Here is a 19,808-nt window from a genome sequence, read left to right as displayed (position 1 = left end):
ATGAACTCCTTAGTTGCGTATGATGATTCGGACTCTGAGACAGATATTGGCAAATCTGAAGATGCTGTTAGCAGTGAAGTGAATCTTGCAAATCCTGCTGCGAGTACTGTTGGGTCCAGGAGTGGATTTGACGCAATTTCTGAGAGCCAAATCCAATCTGTAGACTACACGTCTGGTTCCAAAAAGAACGTCTTCCACAATGATCCCCTTTTGTGTCATGTGCAGGCTAATAAAAAGTCTTTGGCAGTAGCATGTCATGCTGCGTTACAAATGGCTACTCGTAGTCCAGAGCAATCGTTGAGTCCTTTGCAGAAACCTCAAGTACTTTCTGAAAATGAGAGTTATTCTCAGAAGAGGGCCCACGGGGACAGTGGTGTTACTTTACAAGGGTTGAGACCCTACATTCCTAAAAGACTGAGAAAGGAAAAAAATCCTGAAGCCGAAGATGGTGGAGAGAGCATAAGTAACTCAGCCAACCTTGGTGTTGCAGGAGATGGCATGTCTATTAACATTTCCAAATACATCATGCCGTACATAGGATCCAAATACGGGGCAACAGCAATTCCCACAAACTTGGTGTTCCATAGGCGTGAGCATGGAGGTCCCATCAACGTTGTCCGATGGTGTCCTGTACAGAAGTGGAGCCACATGTTGCTGTCTGCATCTATGGATAAAACTGTCAAGGTAATGCAGTACAGAACGGATGAGTTTGTGTCATTCCCTGCTTACAGACAAAAGGAACAAATGCTTTTTTTTTAAATGGAGGAGAACCTATGAAATTTGGTGCGTTCTGAGAGTCATTGTGAGCCTTTTTCCGTGGTGTGAGTTATTTTTATGGTAAAGTGTTTTTGCGTCTGCCTAGTGTACAAGTTGTGTTTGCTCTGTATGAAGTTTTGTATTGACAGACCTCTTTGCTTACCATGAAATTGGACTTCCATACATTGAAGGGGTGGCTACAAAGCACAGCCACTGGAAGGCCCTATGATCAGTGCCAGTTTGGGTTGGAGAGAAACTGGAGATGGGACTAAACTGGGAGATTGTAGAGCAGTGTAATTCCTTCCCACTTCTGCATTGGGTAACTGGGATTTTTTTTAGCTCTGTTCTTGCTGTTGGGGAGGAAGGGGGGCAGTAGAATCCCTTTGTGTAGTTTCAAGAGGCTAAACCCAAGTTCAGAGGAATTGTGATGTTGTTGATGAAGGACTGGTTGCCATAAAGCCTTTAATGGTCTGGAGACCTTCATACCTATGGGACCAGCTCTCCCATTACAATTAGTCATCCTCTAGAGGCCTCTTTCAGGTGCCTGGCCCCGGCTCGGTTAGCTGCCACCAGGGGAAGGGCCTTCTTAGTTGTGACCCCTACACTATGGAACACACTCTCAGATGACACCCACGTCCTGCCGGACTTGTATAGCTTTCTCAGGGCATGCAGGGCCGAATTGTTTAGGTTGGCCTTTGGAGTGTAATCCACGTATGGGGTGTTTTATTAGTGTGTGTGGGGTGTGTGTGTGTGCTAGCCACTTATTTTAATAGTTTAATATTTTAATGTTTAATTTGGAGGATGATTTTTCTTTTCCTTTCAGTCCTATGAGAGCTCTTCAGAATGTGAACTCATAATTGATGTTGGCAGCCAGTGTGGTCTAGTGGTTAAGAGCGGTGGTTTGGAGCGGTGGAGTCTGATCTGGAGAACCGGGTTTGATTCCCCACTCCTCCACATGAGTGGTGGAGGCTAATCTGGTGAACTGGATTTGTTTCCCCACTCCTACACCCGCAGCCATCTGGGTGACCTTGGGCTAGTCACAGCTCTCTCAGTCCCATCTACCTCACAGGGTATCTGTTGCGGGGAGGGGAAGGGAATGTGTTTGTAAGCCGATTTGAGTCTCCCTTAAGTGGTAGAGAAAGTTGGCACATAAAAACCAACTCTTCTCCTCCTTCCGGAAGTTGTTTTAAATGTCTCTATAATAATGGAATTGTATCTTTAGGAGCATTCACATGTGCTACTGTAATTTAATAATGGTAGGCTGCTGTATTAGGGAATTTGGAAACTTTAAATTCTTAAGCCTTATCCTGAACCAGTGGCATGCAGAGGGCAAATGCGCAGGGTGGACTGACAATAGTAGATCTGCCTTAAAACCTGCCCTGGTTTCATCCTAGGTTTTTTCCACACTACTCATGATTGGTTTTGCTGTCCTCCTTTGAATCATTTCCATATTGCGTCCTCCTTGAGTCTGAATCAAACTCAGTTTCCAAACTGTTCTTGCAGCTTTTTAAATTTATGTAGCCCTTAATGAAATATTTGTTTGCTGACCTTTTCCAAAGGGGTTCTAAACTGTTGGGTCTTCATTTTAGCTCTTCAGGAGCAAACAAAGCCTATGTTGCTATTGTTGCAGACATAATGTCTCCAAGTAGAGCTGGTGTGGTTTTCCATTGTAGGTAACTCATGTTGGTATCCCATTGAAGAGGTGGCAAATGGTCAGTTATTTAGATTATTGTTCTGTTGCTACCCAGAGTGGTTCAGAAACTGGATTTCCCAACTCCACAGCAAGATGTTGAAATGCTTTGATGTTCGCTGCCTTGGGGACCCTATTTGGGTGGAAAGGTGGCATTTCTAAAGTAATGTAAATGTCTTGGCTCATTGTTGGCCTCACGATCATGTTCTTGAGTGGGTTCATTTTAGAAACCAACCTTACACTTTGTACAAAGGCCAAGGAAAAAAGAGAAAAGTGTGCATATCCTGTAATACTGATTAGAATTCCACTCCGAGGTGTTATTTACTGATAGGGTAAAATTAAGGAAGGAAAAATGAAGGACGGCATTTTATTTCCAGTCTCTTACTAAGGTTTTGCTAAGTCTCCTAGGCAAGAAACCAGGAAATTGATGGGGTCTTTGAAATGAGGTCAACTTGTATAAACTGCCCTGCAAGGAGCTATCAGCAGAGTATGTAAGATTAATAGACAATTATTCTACGAATTTCCCACCATGCTGACTTTTCATGAATCTATATGAGTAATAGAGATTGCTGATTACAGTCCTTTGCCAAGCGGCCTGATCCCATTCTTTTAGTTGCGTCAGAGGAAACTTGCATTGCAATAGCTTAGGCCAGTAAGGCAGAGGTAGAATTTATTAATTTAAAATATGTACACCCCCCCCTCCATGTAAACATCTGCACGTTGGCTTACAACAGTAAGGATTCCAAAAACAGCAAGGAAAAAGGATAAGAACAGCTGCAAAAACTAAGCGCACAACTGAAAACAGTATCAGATATAACTTAGGCAGCTGTTAAAATTCTAAGCAGTCCACATTGGCTATTGGTTAAAAGGATGCTTTTGATTAAAAAGAAAAGCAGGAAACACAGAGGAGGGGGATCTAAAAGGCCTGGGAAGGTTAAAAACCTCTTTGACTGAAATTAGATGGTAGGGAAAGATTTCCCGAGCTTTGTCACTGTAGAAAAGGCCCTGGCTCTGGTTTTCACCTGCCTAGCCTCTCAAAATGGCGGCACACAGAGCAGGATCTCTGATGAACGCCTTAATTGTTAGGGTTCTGGGGCCAGGTGCTAGAACGTATTGCCCAGAACGTATGAGGCAACCTGCTTGAATATATGAAGCTGCCTTATACTGAATCATACCCTTGGTCCATCAAAGTCAGTATTGTCTACTCCGACTGGCAGCGACTCTCCAGGGTCTCGGGCAGAGGTCTTTCACATCACCTGCTTGCCTGATCCCTTTAACTGGAGATGCCGGGGATTGAACCTGGGACCTTCTGCATGCCAAGCAGATGCTCTACCACTGAGCCACAGCCCCTCCTTGTGCCAGAGCACAGCCATCTGTTGCATTGGATCCCCCAATGGGGGTGTTAATGCTGCTACAGGGGTGTCCAAAGCTGCCTGACTCTATTGGATGATAACGGTGCTATCCCAAGCACTGTTTCAACCTTCTTCCCATTGCGGTCAGTGGGCTTGAAAGTCCTTAGCTTTTATGTAACTGGAGATGCCAGGGATTGAACCTGGGACCTTCTACATGCCAAGCAGATGCTCTACCACTGAGCCATGGCTCCTGTTGCCTGTTCAGATCAGCAAAGGCTCTTGAAGGTGTTAAGCTGGAATCTTTCCCACGAATACTCTGCACCGCATACAGCCGATCAGGACACCTGAAGTTCATAGGCAGTGGAAATCTTTTCTGTGCTTGAAACCTGAGATTCTTTAACTGGAGATGCCAAGGACTGAGAATTGCACATTGTGCATGCAAAGCACGTGCTCTCCTACTGAGCATTGTCCCGTGAGTTGCTACCTATAGCTGCTGCTTTCCTGCAGGCCTCAATTATTCCATTCAGTGCTCTGTAGGTTAGCACACCAACAATCCCTGTCTCCTGCCTGAGCCCAGCATGTCAATTGTCTGTTCCAGCGGCTTCTTCCAAATCTATCTCCGTCTCCTGGCGCTTCATGTGGAGGAGTCCGTGTAGCCGACCACAAGATGTACTCTGTTTGCTCACATGTTGAAAGAACTGAGCCGTCAACTCCAGAATTAAAATGATTTTTTTAAGGAAAAAAGAAGGAACAAACACTCCAAGTCATACACAACTTCTAATTTCCCCCTGACTTTCTGTGACCTGCTCTAAGCTATAATTTTATAAAAACTCCTCTCTTTCTACTGATTCTAAACGACGGCTCATAGATTAGCCTTATAATTAAACCCTTTGATGCTTCCTAGGTTTTCTGCAATGATGTTGTTATGCATTCTACAGTTTTCGCACAAGGCTTCCGTAGCGTCCTGCTGCCAGTGCTAATTCTCCCCACATCAGCAGGTGAAACGTTCACATTTTGTCAGGCCCAGTGCTTCTGACTTTGCTCTTCCATTATTGTAAATGGATATAATTACTGCTTGAGCTTTGATTGACGTGAGCTTTCCTGTGCTACCTTTCAATCAGTTTAATTGAGAGCTAGAGTGGTGTAGTGGTTAAGAGCAGCAGACTCTAATCTGTGGAACTGGGTTTGTTTTCCCAACTCCTCCACATGAAGCCTGCTGGGTGACCATGGGCCAGTCACAGTTATCTCAGAACTCTCTCAGCCCCACCTACCTCACAAGGTACCTCTTGGGCAGAGAGGAAGGGAATGTTGATTATAAGCCACTTTGAAGAAGAAGAAGAGTTGGTTTTTATATGCCAACTTTCTCAACCACTTAAGGAAGAATCAAACCTTCTTGCAATCACTTTTCCTTCCCCTCCCCGCAACATACACCTTGTGAGGTAGGTGAAGCTGAGAGAGCTGTAAGAGAGCTGTGACTAGCCCAAGGTCAACCAGCAGGCTTCATGTGTAGGAGTGGGGAAACCAACCCGGTTCACTAGATTAGCATCCGCCACTCATGTGGAGGAGTGGGGAAATCAAATTGGGTTCTCCAGATTAGAGTCCACTGCTCCAAACCACTGCTCTTAACCACTGCACCATGCTGGCTCTCCTTGAGACTCCTTAAGGTAGAGAAAAGAGGGGTATAAAAACCTATTCTTCTTCTTCTAGAGAGAAGTAATAGTGAGCATGGAAGCCGTAAACACCAACGCCTTCATATACGGATGTGATACATCATCTAGACATACCTACCATAGGGTTTTCAAGGCAAAAGATGTTCAGATATGGTTTGCCATCGCCTGCCTCCGCATAGCAACCCTGGACTTCCTTGGTGGTCTCCCATCCAAAGATGAACCAGGGCCGACTCTACTTAGTTCCTGAGATCTGGCGAGGTCAGGCTAGCCCTGGCTGTCCAGGTCAGGGCACTAGAAATCTACCCATATGGAGCACATATGGAGCTCCATATGGAGGACAAAAGAGTTTCCGCCTAGACATTAGGAAGAATTCCTCAGTGGAACAGTGTTCCTCGGGAGGTGGTGAGTGCTCCTTCTCTGGATGTTTTTAAGAAGAGGTTGGATAGCCATCTGTCAGCAATGCTGATTCTATAACCTCAAGCAGATGATGAGATGGAGGGCATCTTGGCCATCTTCTGGACATGGAGTGGGGGTCACTGGGGAGGTAATTGTGAGTTTCCTGCATTGTGCAGGGGGTTGGACTAGATGACCCTGGTGGTCCCTTCCAACTCTATGATTCTATGACTTTAAGTCAGATTTTTGTTTTGTGAAAGTCAGACCTTAAATGTTGTAAATAAACATGAGTCTGCCCGTGACTTAAGATCAGCTATTTACCTTCTCTGCGAGGCTACACTAACTGCGGTGAGATTGGTGGGCTGTTTTTGGTGTTCCCCAAGTTTTGGAACTTCTTGCCCCAGAAATCTTATTCCCTTTCTGTTGGCCTTCTAAGATCTGTTGAGACTACTTTATTCCTGAAGGCATTTGTTGGTAGGTAAAACTGATCTCCTGCTGTGGTTCCAATTCCCTGTTCCTCATGCTGATTTGGATCGATTTTTGCTACTGTTTACTGGTTTTGTTGCTTCTGTTTACACGTGGTTGTTTGCAGCTGTTTTTATGGCTGATGCAGTCTGTTTTGTGGTTGCTAGGGCTTTAGCCTTTTGTACTATTTTTATCTCCTTTAAAACATACACCTGTAAAGCTGTCTTTGATGCTTTTTTATTTTTAAAATAGAGAGGTGGAGATTAGTTTTTTCTTCTTCTTTTGGGCTTTGATGCATGGCTCCATGCCTCAACAGAAAATATATATATTGAGATGTACTTGAAATCGAACTCCTTCTTGGCAGTTGGATTTGAGAGTTTGTGAGCAAATCCAGCCTACTGTCCCCTCTTTTGTAAAAAGGATTCTTTAAGCCTGACAGCCTCCCTCCCTCTTGGCTTCAGTAGAGATAGCACCTGTCCTAGAAGGCATACATATGGCTTCATCCCGATTGTTCCTTTTGCAGTCTCTTTTTCCTCTTCAAACAGCGAGTGCTTTGATCTTAAGTTAGAGGTGATCTTCATGCTCTGTTGGGTCGGCCTTGGACTAACAGGCTCTCAGTTAACTCGGAGTCGGAGAGGGCAAGGAGGTTACTCGCAGATGAAAGTCCAAGGGTTTCTGTTGACACTGCTAAATTTTGTGCCGCCTTGTCCAAAATTAGGCGCAAATTGTTGGGATGACCTGCCTTATTTATGTATGCAGTAGTGTCCTCTAAGGATCTTATGTAGTCAGTGTATTTGATACACTGTTTTAATGTTTAATGTTTTAACGTTTTTTGTATATGTCTGGCTATGTGCCATATCAATAAATAATTGACTAAATGACTGACTGACGGGTCATTTCAAATTCAGTGAGGAGTGGTTTCTTAACCCTTGGCTCTTTTGCAGTAAGCTTTAATTTGTATTAAATCTATTCACGGGGTTTGGCATTTAAATGCAAAGCAGCCTGTCTTAGCACTCTAGTGGTTTGCTCTAGGCTGCCTTACTGCTTATGCTGGGCCAGTAAGCTGGTGACAGCTAACCACCTTTGCTTGTGACAACTCTTTGCAAGCGTGCAGATTCCTAGCCTGCCTAGAATGAGTTTGCTGTTTCAGAACTGCCAAGTTATGCAATTCACTAGGTGAGAAAAAATTGCATTACTTAATTTAAAAATAAGCTTCAAACTCTTTTTTTTTAAAAAAACTGATAAGTTCAGACAAATAAGGCATTGAATTAGTTTAATAAGCGCTATGGATAGGCCAGCGGCCTGAACAGACCTGACCAGCCCAAGCTTTTCAGAGGTCAGAAGCTAAGCAGGGTAGGCCCTGGCTAGTACTTGAAAAGGATACCACCAAGGAAGTCCAGGGTTGCTTTGCAGACGAAGGCAATGGCAGACCACCTCTGCTCATCCCTTACCTTGGAAAACCCCATGAGGGTTGCCATAAGTTGGCTGTTACTAGATAGCGCTTCATTATTATTAAGGATAGGCCAATGTTTACAATGCATTTGCTGCAAAAGAAGGCAGAGGACCTGTTTGAGTAGTTTGAAGCAGATCCGCTTCAGCTGTGAAAAGGTGTTTTCTGTATCACCATTCTCTTAAGCAACTTTTTTTCTGACTTCTCCTGGTATCTGAGCCTTGGCTGTCTTCTTGTGACTTGGATGTGTGGTTGATTTTTCTGATCTGTGTTGCATTTCAGAGAATGGAGGTTTTTGTTTTTTAATTAACACACACACACATGAAGCTGCCTTCTATTAAACCAGACCCTGGTGCATCAAAGTCAGTTTTGTCTACTCAGACCGGCAGCGGCTGTCCAGGATCTCAGGCTGAGGTCTTTCACATCACCTACTTGCCTAGTCCCTTTAACTGGAGATGCTGGGGATTGAACCTGGGACCTTCTGCATGCCAAGCAGGTGCTCTACCACTGAGCCATGGCCCTCCCCATTACAATGCGAGCTACTTGGGGGGGGGGAAGGGGTAGAAATCCCTCAAAGCAAGATATAAATAGATCTTTTTAAAAAAAAGTCGCTAGCCAGTAGGCTTAAAGTCTTAATTGTGTGGCAAACAATCCTTGAAAGCTGTTTAATTGTTCATCCTCCAAACAGTCACGGATGAGTTTGTAAAAAAACCACAATTGATTTCTTTTTAAGGAACAATTTGTAATATTTGCTCCTGCCCTCTTTGGTACATGTTTCATGCCAGTAGAGGGCATAGTTAGATTAAATATGAGTAGTAGAAGGGTAGGATACCGACAGCAGTTTCAATATCTGGATATGGCTGTGGCCATTGTGGGAATGCTGCTTTGTAGTACAAATCACAGCAGATGGCTTGAGGCGGGAATGGCCCAGTCAGCATCTGCAGGCTTGCTGGAGTCCAAGAAGGCTGCTTCTCCGGAACATCTTTTACTCCCGTCTTCTATGGAACGATCGGCCCGTGGGTGCGTTGCCTGTCGGCCAGGAGGAAATGCCCTTACGAACCCTCACTTCTCTTTGTGGGCTGCTTTTATTTATTTATTTGTTGACTTTATAACCTGCCCATCTCGTAGGGACTGAAAGTGGGTTGCAGAATTTTAAAAAGCCCTGCCCACTCGTACAGCATAAGAACGAGGCAACCGCACAGAATCAAGGGATGGTGTAAACAACAAGCTGCCTAAAGCGAGGCATCCTGTAGATAATGTAGTAAGTGGAATTACCAAGGTGGGAAGAAGATGATGCGGTGAAAGCAGTTGATTAATCGTTGCCTGGCATTTGGGTAGCTCCTGTGTGAGCCTATTCAAGATATGCTTGAAGACTTAACTCTTCTCTCCTGCATTCTCGGACTGAGTTTGTCTGCTCTCCCCTCCCTTGCTTCTCCTTCCTATCCAATTTTATTTGATCAGAGTTCTTCAGTGTGGAGCCTAGCATGGTACCCTCCGTCACCTTTTCTGGTGCCCGCCAAGTGTTTTTGGAAGCGGGTGGGGCCTCGTAGGGCTTTTGCCCAGCGAGGCTGCTAATTGACTATTGGAGGTTTGATCGGCTGTGCAGATTTTAAAAAAATGTTACTTTGGCAGCAGCTGCCACGAAAGCACAAGGAGCTACACTGTGTTATTGAAGTTAAGCTGTGGCAATTGTTTTGTGACTGGCTCCGCCTCCTGAGGCAGCCATTTTGTTTCTGTGCATGGTATGGAGAGAGTGGACAAGGAGAAGCTTTTCTCCCTCTCTCATAAAACTAGAACGTGGGGTCATCCGCTGAAGCTGGAGGGTGAGAGATTCAAAACAGGTAAAAGGAAATATTTCTTCACACAACGCATAGTTAAATTGTGGAACTCCCTGCCCCAGGATGTGATGATGGCTGCCAACTTGGAAGGCTTTAAGAGAGGAATGGACATGTTAAAGGAGGGTTGGGCTATCTATGGCTACTAGTCAAAATGAATGCTAGTCATGGTGCATACCTATTCTCTCCAGGATCAGAGGAGCATGCCTGTTATCTTAGGTGCTTTGGAACACAGGCAGGAGAATGCTGCTGCAGTCATCTTGTTTGTGGTCTTTCTAGAGGCACCTGGTTGGCCACTGTGTGAACAGACTGCTGGACCTGATGGACCTTGGTTTGATCCAGCAGGGCCTTTCTTATGTTCTTATTTTCCTCCTCCATGGAGCTCAGCGTGGTGTACATGGTTCACCTCTCCTCCACTTTTTCTTCACAGCAATGCTGTTGAGGTAGGTTAGGCCGAGAGAGAATGCCTTGCCTAAACTCACCCATTGAGTGTTATGACAAGCTGGGATTGTGCCTTGCTCACCCCTATTCCTAGTCCAACACTCCAAACCGTACTGTCTGTCTCTTGCCATGCTGGCGTGTGGGAACCATGTACACATGAAGTTGCCTTGTACCACTGGTTCTTCAGTCCCAGTATTGTCCGATTAGACTGGAAGAGGCTCTCCATGGTCTCAAGCAGATAAAGTCAGTTCCAGAGAACCTGGCACCTTTCCATGTAAAGCAGAGTGTTCCAGCATGGTGCTGGGGACCCAAGGTTGGGTGGAAAAGATAAAATATTAACAGAAAAATATTTTATTTTAAGGATTAAAAATGATAAAACATGATACAATGGCATCTTATAAGGTTGACAGACCTATATCACATGCCAGACACGTTTCGGCCAGCAGGCCTTCATCACTGGTCAAATTAAACCCATATAATGCATACACAAGTATTTACAAATATCTCAGCATATGCAGACAACCATATACCCGCCCAGGCTTGTGTGTAGGGTGTTAAATAAATTTCAAATTGCAAAGCCCTCTAGTTGGAGTGCCTGTAAGTTGTTCTTATACTGGACTGTATTGGTCTCCCATACAGAATGTGTATGTAAGTATCAACCTGGTAAAGCTGCTTTACCAGGCACCAACCTTGGGTACCAACCTTGGGTACCCAGTTTTTTGGTTTTTTAAGGTTGGGTTCTTCCCCCTTATTTCCCTGCGTTCCAGTGTGGGGTCACAGCCCATCCCCAAATGTCCAGGCGTCTCCCTTCTCCCAGGCTTGGCCTTATGCTTCTGTCTGACTACCATGTTGAGAAATTGACAGTCCTCCCTGCGAATGCAATGACAACCATGTTAGGAAAAGCAAAAGGCAGTAGGGAAAGAGGAAGACCCAACATGAGATGGATTGACACAGTAGAGGAAGCCACGGCCTTCCGTTTGCAAGACCTGAGGAAAGCTGTCAATGGTAGGACATTTTGGAAGGCATTAATTCATAGGGTCGTCGTAAGTTGGAAGCGACTTATCTGCATGTAACACACACACTTGCAAGTGTGCTCTTGAGCCTAATGCTATGTAGAATCTATTCCGTATCACATTTTCCCTATTAAAAAAAAAGTTTAAATGACTACTTTGATTGTGGTTTGACACAGACATGCGGAACATATCCCTTTAGTAAGCGTAACAGTGCAATCCTGACAGTTTGGCGTTTGGGGACGGTGGGGAGGAAATGCCACTGTGGCGCCACCTAACCCATTTCCCTGGTGCTGAAAACTTGAAAAAAAGCCTTTTCAAGGCTTTTAAAATTTTAAATGGGGCTTTCCCCCCCATAGAGAACAACGAGGCTGTGCTTTCTAAAAAGCAGGCGCAGCAATGCTGTTCTTGGCACCGGCGTCCAGGGCTGAAAAGGGACAGGAGGCTGCCTAATGGCAGCTCCTCCCCCCTGAAATGCCCCAGGAATGCCTCCCGGGACACCGGGACGCCCCCCAAAATGCCAGCGCGGGCCTTTACGCTGGTTGGCCGCCACTGGAAGGCCCTGCTGGTGTTCCAGGGTGGTGTTGCTGTGGTGGTGCCTGGCGCCCGGGCCTCCATGGCGGGGCTGGTGCCACTAATGCTGGCGTAAGTAGTCCGGGCACTGGCATGGGGGTCCCAAATGTCAGCACAGCGCCTTCCTGGCCTCCTAAGGGCTTTCGCCCTTAAAGGTCAGGAATGCGGTGTAAAGTTATTTGTATAGGCCATTACAAAATAACCTTATAGTTTCACAAAATTTTGTGGAATAAAAGCATTAAACGTTAGAAATTAAAAATTAGTAGGTACTGGTAAAAACAACAGTTGACAGCGATTTGCCATGCTATATAGATGATTTTAAAATTAAAAAAATTATCTCTGAAAATTTCTAAACAGTTATTCTCTTTAAAACCTCATTAGCTCTTATTTTCTTTGCATCCAGGGCAAATAGTGACATGCATATCCCTTTAAGAATAGTTTTCTCCTACAGGGTAACTGGCCTACAGAGCAAATATGTGTATGCGTGTCTTTTTGAAATCCAATAGGAAGCAATTATTTATGAACGAGCTATTTACCCTAAAGCCTTCTGTATGCCAAAAAGTGATCTGGAAGTGATTAATAATTTATCTTTTGCTTCAAGGGTACAGTTCTCTTTTTACCATCCACATTTTCTACCAGTAGAAAAGAGCAAGAGTCCAGTAGCACCTTAAAGACTGACAAAATTTCTGGCAGGGTATGAGCTTTCGTGAGCCACAGCTCACTTCTTCAGCTCATACACTGCCAGAAATTTTGTTAAGTCTTCAAGTTGCTACTGGACTCCTGCTCGTTTCTACTGCTATTGACAGACTAACACGGCTACCCATCGTGATCTTCTACCGGTAGGTGAGGCTGTTCAGCACCTTGGAGAGTTACATTGGAAAAAAGCTGTCCTTAAGAGGAGGAAATGTGGCATTGTCCCATTTTATATGTGGGCAAAAATAAAGAAGAAACCACACGTCCACTGTTACTGCGGGCAATAAAATAGCCAAGCAAGTTTGAAAAAACCTTCAGGGAAAAATAATACGTTTATGAGAATCTGAAGGCTGGAAACTTCACAGAGGAGAAAGTGCTTCAACGAATGCATAATAGAAAGGGCTGGCCTTAGTTTCTTTAGTGCCTTGGTTGAAATATTACAATAATGATGAATTTTCAGGTGCTCCCAGGTTCTTCTTCCCCCATCTTGACTTGACCAGAAGTTTGATGAGTCTTTTTGAAGCATCTCACAGTCATCCCTTTTCTATAGCTGTGCCAATCATCTTTTTGTTTTTGTTTGGGGGCTACGTTTGCTCCCACTATCCCTCTAGTGATTGGCCCTTTCTTTTCTCTCTGTCCTTCCTTGGCTTCTCTTGGTCCTAAGCAAGGCCTCATGACATTTGTTTGGCCTCATGACATTTATGCTATAGGGTCTTGCAGGGTCCATTTGTCCCCTGAGCTGTTTAACATCTACATGAAGCCAGTGGCAGAGATTGTCAGGGGATTTGCAGTATAGTGCCACCAAGAGGCATGTGCTGCCCCCAGGCAGAGTAGTTAGCAGATTTTCCAGTAGATTTTCTAGTAAGTCACAGCTTAGGTTTGTATTAGTAATATGCTACGAAATAGTACTTGCCATTTTAGAAAGGTGAATGCTAGTTATTGTAGTTTAGGAAACCCAGTAGTCACATCTTTATGTATTAGTTCATTGATTGGTCAGACGTTAGGCTCTAATTTGCCCGGGAAAAGTAAGCACCTTTTTATTGTTAATGAGATTGGAGGAGCAGAGAGGCTTGAGAATTTATTATGCTTTCACGGATAGCTACAAACTGGATCCTCATCATGAAAATGACTGCAGATTTCTTCTATTCAGGTACTTGGTGTACCAAATCAAGGAAGATTTCTTTCCTGTTCTACCTCCTTATTAAAATGCTACCTTGGGGGGGGGGGGCTAGTGATAAGATTTGTGGCTGATTTTCAATTATTTCAAGTGCCTGTTAGAGAGCCATGTAGTGGTTAAGAGCGGTGGATTCTAATCTGGAGAACCGGGTTTGATTCCCCACTCCTCCACATGAAGTCTGCTGGGCAACCTTGGGCTAGTCAGAGTTCTCTCGGAACTCTCTCAGCCCAAATGGAGGCAGACAATGGCAAACCACCTCCGAACGTCTGTTGCCTTGAAAACCCTAAGGGTTCTCCTTGAGTCAGCCGGAGACCAAGCCCTATGAGGAAAGGCTGAGGTAATTGGGAATGTTCAGTCTGGAGAAGAGGAGGTTGAGGGGGGACATGATTTCTCTCTTAAAGTATTTGAAGGGCTGTCACTTAGAGGAGGGCAGGGAGCTGTTCCTGTTGGCAGCAGAGGATAGGACTTGCAGTGTGTGTGTGTAGAGTGCTGTCTAGTCGCAGCTGACTTATGGCAACCCCTTATGGCGTTTTCAAGGCAAGACTAACAGAGGTGGTTTGCCAGTGCCTTCCTCCACATAGCAGCCCTGGCATTCCTTGGTGGACTCCCATCCATATACTAACCAGGGCTGACCCTGCTTAGCTTACGAGATCTGACGAGATCGGGCTATACCATGCTGCCTTCCCTCCCAGGACTCACAATGATGAGTTTAAATTGCAGGCAGAGAGGTACCAGCTGGATATTAGGAAAAAGTTTTTTATGGTAAGAGTTGTTCGACAGTGGAATCAGCTACCTAGGGAGGCGGTGAGCTCCCCTTCACTGGCAGTCTTTAAGCAGAGGCTGGACAATCACGTGTCAAAAATGCTCTAGGCTGATCCTGCGTTAAGCATGGGGTTGGACTAGATGGCTTGTATGGCCCCTTCCAGCTCTATGATTCTATGACTTGTCGCCACTTTATGCACACCAAGTGCCTGTTGGAATGAAGCCCTCTTTTCTGAGGTTCTCCTTTTCAGAATAGTTATTTTATCATTTGCAGCAGTGAAGAGATGCACAACTAGAATGAAATATGTTGATTGAGAGGGGGGAAAGGAGCCTACAAAAATGTTCAGAAGACAATGTGAAATGTATTCACTGTTTACGTAGGTCTTCTGCCTTCTGTCCTTCCAATCTGTCTCTTTCGCATTCGCAGTTGTTTTCTTTACAGCTAAAAATGTGAACATTTCTTGAGTACTTGACCTTCCTCATCTTCTACTCCCATACCCATCCTTTTGATGAGATACAAAGAAAGCTTCTGAATCCTGTAAGTTTTCAGGGCAGTGGGGCTAAGAGCACAAAATGTCCTTGCATGCTCTGCTGCCGCCTGGCAACAAGTGGCTGAGTGGTAGAGCACCTCTTTTCCTTGCATGAGGTCCCTGGTTCAATCCCCAGTTAAAAGGATCTGGCAGTAGGAGATGAGAAAGACCTCTGAGACACTGGAGAGCCACCACCATAGTCAGAGTATAGAACAAGAATAGTTGGTTTTTATACCCCAATTTTCTCTACCTTTACAGAGAGTGAAACCGGCTCACAATCGCCTTCCCTTCCTCTCCCCCACAACAAATGCCTTGTGAGGTAGGTGGGGCTGAGAGAGTTCTGAGAGTACTGTGACTAGCCCAAGGTCACCCAGCAGGCTTCATGTGGAGGAGTGGGGAATCTAACCCGGTTCTCCAGATTAGAGTCCATCGCTTTTAACCACTACACCTTGCTGACTTTGGTCTGACTTTTAGTATAAGGCACCTTTTTGCGTTCAGGTGTGTGCACGTGTGTGCATGTGCGCTTTAGTTTGAATTTCAGTGAGTCCAGCTCTACGCGTGGCTGCTTTTAAATATTCCTGTATCAAGTTCTGTCCCTCCCTGTGTCACATGGATGGTTTCTGGCAGTATGGTACTTGTCATTACCTGGGATAATTCTCCATTTATGATCTACATCAAGTTCTACAGGGAAGGGCTGAGATGCTGATATGACAGCGTGTGATGGAACCTAGGACTTTGTCTAAACCTTTGGTGTTGGGGTCTAGAATTTTGAAATATTTTTATGGTCTATGATGTGTGTGTAAAGTGCCGTCAAGTCATACCATGATCTGATTTATTGCAACCTTGTAGGTAAGAGATGAACAGAGGTGGTTTTCCAATTCCTGCCTCTGTGTAGTGACCCTGGACTTCCCTGGAGGTCTCTGATCCAAACACTAATCAGGGCCGACTGCTTCGTTTCCGAGACCTGATGAGACTGGGATAGTCTGGCCCATCCAAGTCTATGATACATTTATAAATTATGGGAGAAGAGCCTGGGAAGACCACAACAGAGGTGTGTGCCTCCCACTCTTATAAGGTACCCATTTTTTACCAGTTCAGAATGGAATATTGAAGCTATAAATAAGCAGTCTCTGCCCATAAGTGGGTTTGCTATCCATTGAAGAGGCATCCAACTTTCTCCACCACTTAAGGACGAATCAAATTGGCTTGCAATCACCTTCCCTTCCCCACAACAGACACCCTATGAGATAGGTGGGGTTGAGAGAGATCTAAGAGAGCTGTGACTAGCCCAAGGTCACCGAGCTGGCTTCGTGTGGAGGAGCGGGGAAACAAATCCAGTTCACCAGATTAGGGTCTGCTGCTCATGTGGAGGAGTGGGGAATCAAACCGGGTTCTCCAGATCAGAGTCTGCTCCCAACCACCGCTCTTAACCACTACACCATGCTGGTGAACATTGAACATTAAAAAAAAACCTTGCTTCTAGCCATGCTGTTTCCAAGGAAACTAAAAGTAGTCATTGCAAAGCACAGTTCTGATCTCCCTACCCCCAATCCCTGGCAGAAACCGATTACTTGGTAATAGTGTTTATCTTGGTCCTGAGATTTCATGGACACTCTCTCTTGCCTTATAATGCTCCTTTTCAAAAGGAGTTCGCAACCTTGCTTTTATAATTAACACCATCTGACCTGTGTGTCTCCAATAGGTCATTGTTCAGTTTAAAAATATGTAGTGCTTTTAGTGTGCAAGCAGAGTATTTATGGCTCGTGACTCCAAGACCTAAGTTGATCTGCACAGCACATGGGCCGGGCAGGAACATTTGTGCCCTTCTGCTTCTATGCTGCAGCAGTTAAGGCTTGCTTTAATGTATTATTTCACTCCAGTCTGTCAATGTCCTTGTGAGCAGCCTCACTGTGCAGAGAGAACTTATCATAGCGCAAATGATGCCTCCTTCCCATCAACGCAGCTAGCAACTCCGCACGTGCAAAAGGATAAACCTGTGGAGCCACATCCTCTGTCAGAATTAATGGAATTGGCCTGGGAGATCCACTTTTTTTAATCTTTGGGGTTGAACTGGATGTTTGGCAGCAGAAATAGGTTTCACTGAACCTCTAAAAAAACAGTGGAGACTGTGGGCTTGGAGGAAAAAGAAGAGGAGTTGGTTTATATATGCCGACTTTCTCTACCACTTAAGGAAGAATCAAACCGGCTTACAATCGCCTTCCCTTCCCCTCCCCACAACAGACACCCTGTGAGGTAGGTGGGGCTGAGAGAGTTCGAAGAGAGCTGTGACTAGCCCAAGGTCACTCAGCTGGCTTCATGGTTAGGAGTGGGGAAACCAACCTGGTTCACCAGATTAGAGTCCACCACTCTTTCACCACTACACCACGGGCGGCCCAAAAGAAGCTTGCTTTTATCCCCAAGCAATTGTTGCCTAGACTGACAAACTTGGGCCACAGTAGGCAACTGTGTAGGGCTAGATATTGGCTCTCATATAATCTGTTCCCTGCAGAGTCTATATCTGCGGTACCACGCCTAGCCATTTGCAGGGGTGGCGCTGCAGTTTAGCAGAGTGTAAATCAGCATCTTCCTTCTCCTAGAAGCTGTCCTAGTGACACATATTGAGACACCCTGCTCTCCTGCTCTAGTATATGATTTGTGACTCCTGGCCCCTTACATGAGTATGCCAGTAGGGCACTTTTATCTTGCTTGGACTGCGCTGTTTTCGAACGTTCAGGAGGGCCTTTGTGTAAATGGAAATGGAATTTGTCAGGAGGATGCTTTTACGTAGGAAACAGAGACATAGTTTATTGCGTGTGTATTATATGGGGCTGAAGATTAATGTACTGTTTTCTGTATGCATTGTTGCATTTATGCGGCATTGGTTTTGGATTTTTGCAAAACTCTGTTTTATGGCTCCTGCCAGGGTTTTATTTAATATTTATATCCCGCTTGTTTTCCCAAAGGGACTCAAAGCAGCTTACACCAATTAACCCTCCCCCACGCATGCTATAAATAAACCAATAAGCATTTTGGCCTCGGGCTGGAGCTGGTTAGAGCGACTGGATGCTTTGAAGATCCAGGCAAACGGAAGGGCAGAAGAGACCCTTGTGCTCACACCCTGGGTCATGCCCGGCCATTATATCGGCAGGCAGGAGGGAGACAGAAAGCCTAGTGAAGACAGAGTTCAGTTAGCAAGATGCTCCCCAACAACTATTCTCCCTGCCTTTTTAAAGTTTTTTTTAATGTTTATTTCTCTGTTGTTAATCTGCACCCTGCCCCAAGTATCCCATCAGAAGGGTGGGATATAAATGTGGTGGTGGAAAGTGCTGTCCAGTCGCAGCCAACTTATGGCGACCCCAATGGGTTTTCAAGGCAAGAGATGTTCGGAGGTGGTTCGCCATTGCCTGCCTCCGTGTGGATTGAGAAAGTTTGGAGAGAACTGTGACTGGCCCCAGGTCACCCAGCTGGCTTGATGTGGAGGAGTGGGGAATTGAACCCCGTTCTCCAGATTAGAGTTCGCCGCTCTTTACCATGTTGGCATAGTGGTTAAGAGCGGTGGACTCTAATCTGGTGAACCATGTTTGTTTCCCTGCTCCCCCCCCCCCCCGTGAAGCCTGTTGGGTGACCTTGGAGTAGTCACAGTTCTCTCAGAACTCTCTCAGCCCCACCTACCTCACAAGGTGTCTGTTGTGGGGAGGGGAAGAGAAGGTGATTGTAATCCGCTTTGAGACTCCTTAAAGGTAGAGAAAAGCGGAGTATAAAAACCAACTCATCTTCATACCAGTGGCATGGAAGCTGTTGGAAATGGCTGTTTCTGGTGGCAGAGCAGAGACCCTCCTTGTGATATTATGGAGGTGTATGACAAGACAAAAAGCATGGCTCTGAGCAAGTGCTGTGCACAAGCTGTTTTCATTCATTCTTTCAGTACTTGGCATCATGTGTCTTAATGTGTGAAGAAGATGTGTGTCGAAAAGCTGTATGAAATGTAATGTGGGGGTCACATTGGCTGCCGTGTCAGTTTGCTGATGTGCCTTCCAAGGTCAACAAGGGGCATTTGTGCACTTTTATGCTTTTCACATGTATTATCTCATTATTCTTTGCCCTTTTCACATCCAAATAAAGAGAGTCCTGGGGCACCTTAAAGACTAGCATATTTATTCTGATATAGGAGCAGGCACAAAAGCTGATGCCATAATAAATGTGTTAATTTTCAAGGTGCCCCAAGAGTCTCTTGTTATTTTGGCTGCAGTAGAGTAATATGGTGACTGCTTTGGGATTTGTTCTCTTTACACTGTAATTTTTTGTTTGTTTGTTTTGTTCGATATGAGCTGGATTTATTCTGTTCATACTGGGTTGGTTTTTTTCCCTAAAGCCGTGAGAGGAATGTGGAATGTATATATCTTGATATTCATTTCTAGAATGTAATGTGAAAAGGAGGAGGAGGATTGGAAAGAAGAAGAAGAAAATATGCCGACTTTCTCTACCACATAAGGAAAAATCATACTGGCTTACAATCACCTTCCCTGCCCCACCCCACAGCAGACACCCTGTGAGGTACAGTGAGGGAAAAAAGTATTTGATCCCCTGCTAAATTTGCCCGTTTGCCCTCTGAAGAAGAAATGACCAGTCCATAGTTTTAATGATAGGTTTATTGTAGCTGTGAGAGACAGAGTAACAACAGGAAAAATCCCAGAAACCCAGAAGACAAAAGTCAGAGATTGATGTGCATTATAATAAGTATTTGATCCCCTGTCAACCAGCCGGGTTAGGGTTAGGGTTCTGCTGTCGACAGAAGCAATCAATCCATCAGATTCCAAACTAGCCACCATGACCAAGACCAAAGAGCTGTCCAAGGATGTCAGGGACAAGATTGTAGACCTGCACAAGGCTGGACTGGGCTACAAGACTATTGCCAAGCAGCTTGGTGAGAAGGTGACAACCCTAACCCTAACTGTCAATCTACCTTGGTCTGGGGCTCCATGCAAGATCTCATCTCGTGGAGTTGCAATGA

The 19,808-nt window shown here is 45.0% G+C and overlaps 1 protein-coding gene across 1 annotated transcript in view; it reads left to right on the top strand.

Moving 5' to 3' along the window:
- The window catches only part of WDR25 (WD repeat domain 25), a 120,760-nt gene continuing 100,952 nt past the window's right edge, over positions 1-19,808 (top strand). The window contains exon 1 of the mRNA XM_056851669.1: positions 1-684. Coding sequence (XP_056707647.1) covers positions 1-684 — 684 coding nt within the window. The remainder of the gene's footprint in view (positions 685-19,808) is intronic.

The sequence above is a fragment of the Euleptes europaea genome, chromosome 6 (assembly GCF_029931775.1).
Source record: "Euleptes europaea isolate rEulEur1 chromosome 6, rEulEur1.hap1, whole genome shotgun sequence".
NCBI lineage: Eukaryota > Metazoa > Chordata > Lepidosauria > Squamata > Sphaerodactylidae > Euleptes > Euleptes europaea.
Note: the sequence above shows the minus strand (reverse complement) of the source record. Positions and strands in the feature narration are given on the sequence as shown.